General features: G+C 34.1%; 1 protein-coding gene and 1 long non-coding RNA gene across 2 annotated transcripts; one reads left to right on the top strand and one right to left on the bottom strand.

The window, feature by feature from the left end:
- Positions 1 to 2,531: 2,531 nt before the first annotated feature.
- Positions 2,532 to 4,375, top strand: LOC143229569 (F-box/LRR-repeat protein 20-like). The gene is made up of 2 exons (XM_076462106.1): positions 2,532 to 2,765; positions 4,236 to 4,375. The coding sequence occupies exons 1-2, from the start codon at positions 2,547 to 2,549 to the stop codon at positions 4,341 to 4,343; spliced, it is 327 nt and encodes a 108-aa protein (XP_076318221.1). The 5' UTR covers positions 2,532 to 2,546; the 3' UTR covers positions 4,344 to 4,375.
- A 69-nt stretch (positions 4,376 to 4,444) lies between these two features.
- On the bottom strand, positions 4,445 to 6,109 carry LOC143229573 (uncharacterized). The gene is made up of 2 exons (XR_013015944.1): positions 5,624 to 6,109; positions 4,445 to 4,707 (listed from the first exon to the last, which is right to left on the bottom strand). It is a non-coding gene; the product is annotated as an uncharacterized LOC143229573 (long non-coding RNA).
- Positions 6,110 to 11,427: the final 5,318 nt, after the last annotated feature.

Here is an 11,427-nt window from a genome sequence, read left to right as displayed (position 1 = left end):
ACTTTGTATCAGTTCTGAATTACAAAGAAATGCAATAAATACATAACAACAGTAACTAAGACGTAACATGGTTGATCTTATACGGCTTCGGTATACAGTTTGTGTATGGTATGTTTTATCGAGAAAATTAAAAGACCCAAACCTCTTAGCCAAGCATAGACGTTCCAGGAACTGCTACTCTTTGTAAAGTGTGTATTTTCTTATAGTAAAGCCACATCAGGCTATCTGCTGAGCTTGCCGAGGGGAATCGAACCCCTGATTTTAGCGTTGTAAATCCGTAGACATACCACTGTACTAGCAGGGAGCACTCTTTGTAAAGTCAGGAGAATGTAGTAACTGAACAATCAAACCTTAATAAGTGATAATAATAACAAATAGTTCTGATACTCTCACAAAGTTACAAGATACACACTTATGATGCCACAAGCCAGAGTTTCGAAATACTTACAAGCCGTAAAAATCTGTCTTCATTGAAATCAACATACCTTAGACTCCAGTAATTCAACATAGCAATGTTCAAAAAGGATTGTAATTCAGCATAGCAATGTTCAAAAAGGATTGTAAATTTTCTAAATACTGACATGGAATAAAGCTTTCATAGTTTATACATGTCGTAACAAACCTGTTTTCAATGAAGCCAATATACATAACAAGAATCCTGCAGTTTAGCATAGCAACATGCAGCTGTACATATTCTGACTATCTACGGTTGCTTGGGCTATTTATATTACAAACCTTGATGATTGCTGCTAAGAAGATAAGTAAAGCAAGTTTGTACTGCACATGTGATACGTGATTCAATAATACAGCTTTATTTCATAAACTCTGTTATGTCATAAATGAATCGCATCATAAAAGTCATAATATGAAAAGTGACATCTTACTCCCTATTCATGTAAAATACTTTCATTCTTATCATTAAGAATAACTGCTTAAAGTTACGTGGAAAGAGATTGTTTTGAATTTTGCACAAAGCTACACGAGAGCTATCTGCACTAGTCGTCCCTAATTTAGCAGTGTAAGACAAGAGGGCAAGCAAGTAGTCATAACTAAGAGTCAACTCTTGAGATACTCTTTTACTGACTATGTGCATGAAAATAAGTATAAGAACCAGTATTGAAAAGAGAAAGGTTGTGATCAGAGAGCATACGCTCTACGGAGTGACCCCTCCCTTCAATATCAGTACTTCCCCAGAGATATTATGCCCATTAAAGTCCCAAAGGATTAAAAATGGAGAGATAACTGTTCAATGAGAGTGTCAAGGTCTGAACTGTTTCAATCTTCACTACTTATGTGTATCACACTGAATGTGGGTCCCAGTATGATTCCGAATCCTTTTCTTGACATAACCCTCCATAAGATGTTTTATTAGAACCCAGATAAAATTGGTGCATGATGTGAGAGAAAAAAAAGATACTATTCTTGTAGTCAGTATTGTAAACTTCAGGAAAGTTTATTACTTTATTAGAACCCAGATAAAATTGGTGCATGATGTGAGAGAAAAAAAAGATACTATTCTTGTAGTCAGTATTGTAAACTTCAGGAAACTTTTCAAGGTTTTTTTTTTTCTTTTGTTAAATGTAAGACAGAATAATCAAAATTAGAATTGTTATTTCTTGTTGTACTTCAGTCCTTTTTTGTATCTGATTATGATTGGACTTTCTTGAAGTATTTGTTTTACTATAACAGGAAGTTCACTCTGTACATATGAACAAACAGGTTTATCCATCTTAATACAGTTAATTACTTTTTAATGAAGTTTATATTAGGGGTGTATTTTTTAATATTTTCGTAAACATATGTTACATTTTTCACAGAGTTGTAACAAGTTGGAGAAAATAGATTTGGAGGAATGTGTGTTGGTAGGTAGTGCATTTCAAGTCTAACAGATTTTCATACAATTATCTGTCACAACATAGTTTTATCTTGGAATTCAGTCTGTTTTGGACAATAATGTGATTTTAACTCTGTTATTTACTAGTTGTAAGGAACATTTTGGTGACACTCCCATAAATATTTTGTGATTTTTATATAGATAACAGATAACACACTGTGCCATCTAGCAGTTGGCTGCCCTTCTCTTGAAACTCTTGTAAGTTTTATATGGTTTGTATAACTTAGAAGCAGCTTTTACAGTGTTGTTGTCATTGTATCATGTTTATTACAACTTGTACAGTTTTCAGTGGTATAATAGATACTTGTTTTTTAAACGTTCATCACGATGTGTATGTTTTACTTCAGCTCTCCATGTGTAGTTGTTAATGTTTCTATTTGGTATTTCAGTATTTTAATAAACATTTTCCTTGGAAACTGTATTAGTGTATATTTTTTCATTTACTGCTGTCCAGACAGTGACTATATTTGTGGTAAAGTTCACTCTCTAAATTAGCTGTTTTAACCTTGTAACTTTTACATTCTCAGTTGAAAAAGTAGATATCTCATGCATGAAAGAAAATTTTGAGCTATTGAACCAGAGAACATAACCTTCAAAGTAATAAACACCTAGTTAGTATGTTTTAGGATTCTAAGAGAATAAACCTTCTATTATGTGGAGCTTGTACCACTGTGAACTTATTACAGACGACGGGATTCGTCATCTGGGAACAAATGGCTATGCCGCAGACAGTTTGACCGTGCTGGAACTTGATAATTGTCCACTTATTACTGATGCTTCCTTGGACCATCTAGTTTCGTGTCATAGTTTGCAACGAATTGAGTTGTACGATTGTCAGTTGATCACTCGAGCAGGCATCCGCAGGCTTCGGGTGGGTTTTTTTAACTAACCTTTAGAACTCTTTAGAACCATATCATTCACCTGTTTACATTGTGTACATATTATCAGCCTTCGTGTTTAATGTTAATTATCACTAGTTAATAGTGTAGAAGTTTCTTTAATCAATGGAACTCTGCCGTAAGTAACAAAATAACATTTATTTCAGTTGAAACACTTTCGCAACAGTTGTTCTTCAGCCAACAGTGATTACACATTTTCAATTAATAAATGAATATTAGATCTTTCAGTTACTGTCTGGAAGAACATTCTATTGAAATAGAAAGTGACAAAGATTTGACCTGTGGTCCAAACTAATTGGATATTATTTAAGTAATTAGTATGATAGAAACTTTAATTCAAGAATATAAAAAATTTTCATTCCAAATGAAAATTTAATTTTTCAGATCTCACTTCTTTATTCTCTTGTGTTATTATATCCCTTCAATAAATGTTACATCTTTACACAAGGTTTTGTAAGGGTCATTGGTGATATCTTTGTAGTGTTATTGAAAACAATAATTAAAATCTTTGTATTCAACAACAAAACATGTTCAAAAGGTCTTTCCTCTTTTTTTTTTGTAAATTTAAACATTGGTTTGGAGATAAAATCAGTTTGAATATCGTTAGAATAATGTCCTTTCATGGTGAGATCAAGATAAAAAATGTATAGACTGTGTGAAATGTAAATTCATGTATGTTTGATTCCACTTTAATGCCATGTTAAAGAGTGATTCATTACATATCTGTTATACTTAATATTTTAAAGCAGCTAAATTCTTTATTCTAAATCTTGTATGATCAACTTTTTCAAGAGTAAGTACCACTTACCCTAGATGAAGGAAAACACTTGATTTTCTTTTTTACCAACAGTTTGGAAGTGAGAGTAAAAGATCTATTCTATTGTAACTGATTTAATTCTTTCTTTGATGTATTTTGATTTGATTTAAAATTTGTGGACATTGAAAATGCCAAATTGAGTTTTCTCTTTTAATAAAAGTTTAAGTTCAATTGATTTATTATTTAGGCTTTGGATTTGTAAACTGTTGAGTCTTGCTAAGTACTTAAACAGTGGTGGATTTAAGGTTGTGTGGGCCCTATATTCCATGTGATTTTTACATAGAATAAAATTATCAATGGGTCCCCATTAAGACTATGGGGCTGAATCCCCTACCTAAATACACCACTGCTTGAAAGTGTTCCAATACTGTACAATTATTTATTTTATCTTCTTTTTTCAAGGTTTAAAGTAGTGGCTATGACTCTTTGACTAAATAGAAATGTCGCCTAGTACTATGACAGGTGGAATATCACAAAAGTAAAAATAACTGCAATGCTTACACAAATGTGTTTGTAATGAAATTTTAAAGAATACTCTTAGAAAATATCATAATTTCACAATGAGATCAGTAATAAGTTTGTGTATCTATTGTTGTCTTCTAGTCTATGTTTTCTTTGTTTTCAGAGTCACCTGCCAGATCTCAAATTCCATGCCTATTTTGCCCCAGTGACCCCTCCTCCTTCTGTGGGTGGGGGAAGACCAGGATACTGTCGGTGCTGTGTAGTATTATGAAATGTTCAGTGAACAAGTAGCCAACCCAGACTTCTCAGTATTTAAACAAGTCAGAAGTAAATGCAACCATCAAGTTGTTTTATCGTAGCCTGACAAGTAGGTGCATTGTTTATGGTTTTGGCTGTTTTATTCACTTTTCATATATATTCCATATGCCTCAATCATTCTCTGCGATTGACAAGTTTCGGTCACCAGACACGTAACAATGTGCAGCTCTAGGTTACATATAAAACAGGTGCGACTGCCACAGAAGCTGGTAAGTACAGTTGGGATACGACAAAAACAAATGTCTGCATCCTCTTCATGAAGCTTTCTTTCCAGTAGATGCTACGATTCATTACCCTCGAGCCAGATGGATAATTTCCTATAAATAAACAAATATAACTAGGGGTCACATGGCCAGGCCATCTTCATTTCTTCTGATAACTTTGATGTTATGTCAAGTCAAAGGTGTTTATACATAACTATAGATAGGGTAAGTAACTTAAATATAAATATTTAGATATGCTGTGTCTCCAAATATTTAGGGATATTATATATTGTGTATCTTTTTATAGATAAACTTGTGTATATCTTCTCTAAAAAAACATTTCAATGCAATTAAAGACAGTTACAGAGAGAGAAAACCAGATTCACAAAAACTCAAGAAATAACAGCATACTCTCAGCTTATGGTGACATAAACAGTTCTTTATCCCCTCATTTGATAAATTAATAGTTGTTTGAGAAGAAATTAAGTGTCAATAGATAATCCACAATGTTTGTCGTCAAATATGTCACGCTAAACAGGAAACTTCAATTAACAAGATTAAAGGAAGCTTACCGCTGATTTGAAGGCTTAACATAGACACGTACAGTCACTTAACGTGCCTTAGTTGTTATCAATACATCTCATTTATTCAACGAAAGACACACAATCTATACTCAAAGACAATCACATTTATGTATGTCCTCAAGGTAATTTATGTCAGTTTATGGGGTTATTATTTCGCTAAACAACTTCTAATGGGAAATATGAGCTAAATGTTTCACTTCTTATAAAAGAATTATCATTTAGCTTCATGTTTATAAAAATAATAACCGTAGTAGCTCGTTTACAGAACGATTATTAGGCTTAGACTCACAACATAGAGATAATTGTTCTTTACAAAAGGGTGCTATAAATGCTGATAAAAAGTTCGTGATGAAAATATAGTAAATATTGTCTTTATCTTCAAAACACACAACGATCTGTGTTAATGTGGTGTATTCAGATACAATAAATTAAATTTAGAGCTTTACCTGATAAGCTCTCTTAACAGGAGGTTCCATCAAGATAGAGAAACAATTGAATCTAATTTAAAGCTAAGGAGTAACCTTACGAAAGGCCCGACATGACCAGTGGTTAAGGCGCTCGACTCGTAATCCAAGGATCGCGGGTTCAAATCCTAGTCATACCAAATGCTCGCTCTTTCAGCTCAGCGTGGGGGCGTTATAATATAACGCTCATTCCCACTATACGTGGGTAAAAAGTAGCCCAAGTGTTGGCGGTGGGTGGTGATGACTAGCTGCTTTTCTTCTAGTCTTACGCTGTTAAATTAGGGACAGATAGCCCTCGTGTAGCTTTGCGCGGAATTAAAAAAATAACAAAACCTGCTTATGAAAACGATCTTCATCAAACACTTACATATTTTGTCTACAACTCGACAACAATTTGAATATTACACACGAAAATAATATTTCACTTAATACGTTCAACAATATAATTCACTTAGCAACTAACTACAAGTAGAACCCTTGACAACAGAATTCTATAAACTATCCTTACTCAACTTTAAACTTGACTTTCTCTCGCACAGTGAAGTAAATTAAGATTTGAAAAATATATATTTAGCTGAATTTAGCTGAATACTTTAGTATTCGTAAAAAGAAGAAAACAAACTTTTAATACTACTAATAAAGCGTAGCTTGTAAATAAGTCCCGAAAAAACAACTCCACCGGTTCATAAAGCTTACCGGGTTCGTGAGGGACTCGCAGCGAAGAAGACCAGGCGACATTCTCGAGGAGAAATTTTCATTTACCTCGAATTTCGAGATAATACAAATACTTGTGTGTAAAGGGAAACATCTATGGAATCCACTAACTTTCCTTCTTCATCCCACACAAGGTAAAATGTTTACATTTTATACTGAGTGGCTGACGTTTGTATAGGCCCGAATTTTGTCCATGTGAATATGATGATAAATGCAAGTAAATTAGGAAAAGTGAAGGCAAAGGCACGAACGTTGTGTTAACCTGTTGTTACAGTAAAAAGTAAGCTGACAGTACCCAAAACAAAGTACCGATCCAAACCGGCCCATTCAGAGTCGGGAAGGGCAGATGACTCAAGGTGCCCTAGTTGGGATTTACAGATCCAATGCTTCAAATTGTAGGTGGAAAAAGTGCCCCCAAAAAACCTACTTTCACTAGTTAGGACCGAGTGACGCCCCTTCCAGTAATTTCTTTTTCCTTCCCATTTAAAGTAGAGTTTGGGTAGTAACACGCAGAATAATCGGGTGATTGACCAATGAAAGTAGGTTTTCCAAAGGCACTCCCCCATCACACACACAACCAGTTTCTAGGAATATTTCCCTTCAAGTCAGACTCATTGTTTATTTTAATCTATATGTATATCTATTCAAACTTCTAACTTTTAATTTTAATTCCATTTATTCTACTTTATATTTATTTTATTATTTAATTATTTTTAACATCTGCCGTAACATTTTTCATCTTGGAATACGATCGCAACAAAATCGATTTTGGGATTCGATTGTGGAAGTCATACAAAACGAATGCACAAATGAAAACAATTTCACAATAAAAGGAGATGTGATAACTTAAATACCGTCTCCCGATGGTGCAGCGGTAAGTTGGCAGTTATAATAAACAGTTTTACTTGCAATACATTTGTAAGGTATTGTATCAAGTCAAAATATCACACACTCACTTTGATTTCCTCTCATCGTAATTTGTGGATAATATTTTGGATTTCATTTGTTTTTTGAAGGAAAACATTTAATCAACTACGATCAATTGTAAAGTCTTTAAATAATTAGATTGTATTTCCTTTGAAGTTCATAATATCAATATCACAGTACTCTTTTTGCCTTCATTGTCAGGGGGGTAATAGCCATATGAAGCTTTGGATCAAAAGAAATATCATATAAATTCGAGTATTTCCTCATCTTTCCAGGTTCCAATTCTTTAAAAACTGTCGTCAATGCTTTTGTTCAACATTTTAATATTATCTGTTATACCGTTTTCAGGTCGTTTACCCCAACCATTTTTGAACTCTTCAGTGATACCAGTACTATTAATATTAACAATTGTTGACACGGTATCATATCCTTTGTTATGAAATATTAGTTTACAATCTTCAGTTTGTTTATCAGCATGTTGAATACAGTATAAAAAAATGCATCTTTTTTTTTAAACATCTCGCTCCATTAAACACATGATGGACTCTCCTTAATTCAGCTGTACATCCTTGTTTCTGTAAAAACATTTTTTTTCCTTTTTCTCTTTTTAACACAAAGAAAAAAACAATTACATTCACAGCCACAGTTTGCTAAGTCCTTTGAACATAATGGCTTTCTTTATTATTTGTAATACAAAGAATTGTTTTGAATAAGAATCACAGTTTTATCGAGAGTCTTTGAAATAGTTGTCAACAATTTCGATCCATTGAATTGGAGCAGCCAAAAGTCCACTAAAGCTAAATTGTTGTCTTATGGATCAATGACTTTTCTCAAGAAAGGAAACAAGAAAAGAGAATTTTTTACTGCAGATACGTGCGTGTGTTTTTTATCGCAAAACCACATCGGGCTATCTGCTGAGTCCACTGAGGAGAGTCGAACCCCTTGATTTTAGCGTTGTAAATCCATAAACATACCGCTGTACTCGCGGGGGGCACTACTACAGATAGAGGCAGTGTTAAATAAGGTTAGACTGGAGTCTATTTAGAGCTAACTGGAAGTGCAACGAAGAAAAACAGAAACCCAAGAACCAATAACTCAAAATGATATGCCACTTCTCATTCTTCGACTACATTTTAGGTTCTTAGCTTTTCTTCCTTTTACAGCAGTGGTTTAAGTGAATCGAGCTAATGAAATAATAAAACAAATATTTTGTTCCATGTGATATTACCAAAAATTTTCTGAACTAAAAGCAAGATGAAGAAGGACTCTTTGATCTTTTATCACTCATGGTTTATTCAAACTTCAAATCTGTTATTAAAGAAAGAAAGTTAAATACCCGAAACGTATACAGCTATGTCACAAATGAAAGAACCCTGGAAGTTAACCATCTTTTGATAACGTCACATAGCACTTAAACAGGTGCAAGTGCACCCCCAATACAATAATAATTTGTCTGCATGGCATGAGCTACAGTGTCAGAGCAACCAGACAGAATCCGCTATTATTTGAAGCAGTATTGCACATCATTGAAATTGGGTTTCAAATTTTCATTTACGCCTTCCTGTAATTTGTTACGATAATTCCAGATGTACACATTTTTTGGACACTGGGTAGACAAATATATGACGATTATCCTCGTAGGAACTTTCACTGAACCATCCTAAGGCTTCGTAAAATATGATGGTACTTGTATAACGTGTTTGTGCTTTGAATTCCAGGATATGCACTTTGGAAAAATAACTACTTTGTAACGAATGACAGTCAAGTTTTTTACTTTGATCAGACAAGGGCACGTCAACAGATGATAGGTATTACTGTTAATTTTTATGATATCAGACTATTTCTATTTTACTTATAATTTTTGGTTGAACCTTCACTCTATCCCATGACATTTCGAAAGTGTGGTGAAGCAACAGTGAGTAACATGACGTCACTTTCAACTAATTCCAATATCAATTGGCACAACTTTCTTGGATAATGTTACATCCATCAGGAGACTGGAACCATGACGTTACTTTCACTGTTCATCCTAAACGGTGGCCTGTTATGGGTGCATCTGTCTTGTATGGCGTTATGCCATTTAGTTTTTGTCAGCATCCAACAGTAGAATCTTCTAATGGGCGCAGCCACCTGGATGAACCCATTGGTGGTGACACAAGCATCTTCCATGTTATGTAACAAGTTTCCTTATAAAGGATTACCCTCAAATTCAACCAGATTAAATACACAGCGAATCAAATAACAAACCTATGACAATTATTTTTTATCATCATTTATCGATGATTTGCCTCTATATTCGTAATTAATACTCAACAAACAACCAGCCTTCTTCAAACACAAATGATTACAAACTAAAGCCACTGTAGGTCAGACTCCAAAGTTTTCGGAAACTTCTTATGGTTGAAATGATGTTTCAGTTGGCTGTTGGATCTATCTTTAACACTAAACTTCGGTAACCGTACACGGCATCTTTAATGTAAAAGGCATCTGATTACCATATTTTTACTTCTAGTTTGGGTAACCTTACAGAATGTCTCTGTAGTTTCTAGGTAGCTGTTGCATGGTATTGTTACTGTCTGATATATTTTCAAGCTGTATCAAAGTAACATCCCATCCACGTGATTTTTGCTTCGTTTTGTTTGAATAAGTTATTTACTGTATTCATGGTCCTTCTCTCTCATCTCATTTCATTGATTTGTTTTTTCTTTATACTGGTTTTTATTTTTACACTTCAATTATTTCATGCATTTTACATTTTTGCAAACTTTTATCTCTTTACTTTGGTGATCGTCCAGAACTACCACGACACATTATGTTTGTTTGTTTGATTTTTCCTTTTCTTGTTTCACTCAGTGTTTCGGTTGTTGTTGTTTTTTAAACCATTAGCTGGCAGAGTTAGCATTTTATAGACTTAAAAAAACAAACACCAAATCTCAAGAGATATTTTATTTTTAATAAATATTTTCTAACGATGTTCGAATATTTACAAGAAACGTAATTTCAATAGAACGATTGTAATAATACAACAGATGTGACAAGTGAAGTCTGGGAAGACACTCTTTGGCTGACGTAGATGTTCATGGTAGACTTTGGTTTCTCAAAATTAAAAGGTTCTTTATTTTTCTTCTATCGGTTTACGGATGGCAAACTTGCAAATGTATATTGTAGGATTCAGATTTGGTTCGCTTTGGTAACCCCGCTCTATTGGACAACTTTTTACACTACTGTGTGTATATTATCGGCAGCTTATTAAATTCGTGTGAGCCTAACCTTTAGCAACTAATATAGTTTAACTCGAGATTACAGTGTCTATAAACATTATACAAACCATATAGTGAGAAATGTTATCCTATATATCAAGCTCCATCTACAGGAAGTGAAACAGGGTTCATAACGCAAAAATGCTCATAAAAACCTCAAGACTCAAACTTTGTATCTATCGCTCATGGACCAAATGAGTTTCCGTAAGAATTTTAGTGAACATCCATTCACATCGTGCGAAGTAATTGCATGGACACACAAGAGACAGTAATATTGTACCTATAAAGATATAGGAAGTTATAAAGTACGTTTTATTAATTGAAACAATTTTTGAGACTCACAACACTGTGATATCTGTCTCATGACGCATTGTTTGATGAGAGCTCGTCTTTACAATTTCCGTGAAATATAATATACAGTACTAAAGGTACATTGTATCTGGTGCACGAGGACAACCTCCAAGCGCCACTCGAGTCCACGAGTTGACTGCAATATTTGGATCGCGGTAACACACCTGAATCAGCTCATCTTTCGTAGTACAGTCTTTTCCCCGAAGTCTCTCTTTACAAATCGCCTAAACATTTTCAATAGGATTTAAGCCCGGAGAGATTCCAGGCCAGTCCAACATCTTTATTCGCGTTGTAATCATAAAATTATTCACAAATGTCGATGTGTGGCACGGAGCCAGATCTTGCTGAAAAATGCCAGATCCATCTGGAAATCTATTTTTCAATTATGGAACGACTCTTCTCTGCCAAACTTCGATGTACTGTGGTCCTCGCATCATACCTTCTACGATATGTAAGCCTCCGACGCCATAGTAGCTGATAAGGTCCCAAAACATATTCTTCAAGGGATGTTTTACGAACTGGTTGATGTGAGAT

Source organism: Tachypleus tridentatus, chromosome 1 (assembly GCF_004210375.1).
Source record: "Tachypleus tridentatus isolate NWPU-2018 chromosome 1, ASM421037v1, whole genome shotgun sequence".
Classification (NCBI taxonomy): domain Eukaryota; kingdom Metazoa; phylum Arthropoda; class Merostomata; order Xiphosura; family Limulidae; genus Tachypleus; species Tachypleus tridentatus.
The sequence above is the reverse complement of the archived record's forward strand: the minus strand, read 5'-3'. Positions and strand labels throughout refer to the sequence as shown.

Excerpts from the sequence above, each read along its gene's own strand:
- LOC143229569 (XM_076462106.1), top strand. The coding sequence starts at position 2,547 with ATGTGGAGCTTGTACCACTGTGAACTTATTACAGACGACGGGATTCGT. Across the intron at positions 2,766-4,235 it reads CAGGCATCCGCAGGCTTCGG|AGTCACCTGCCAGATCTCAA; the intron begins GTGGGTTTTTTT and ends CTTTGTTTTCAG.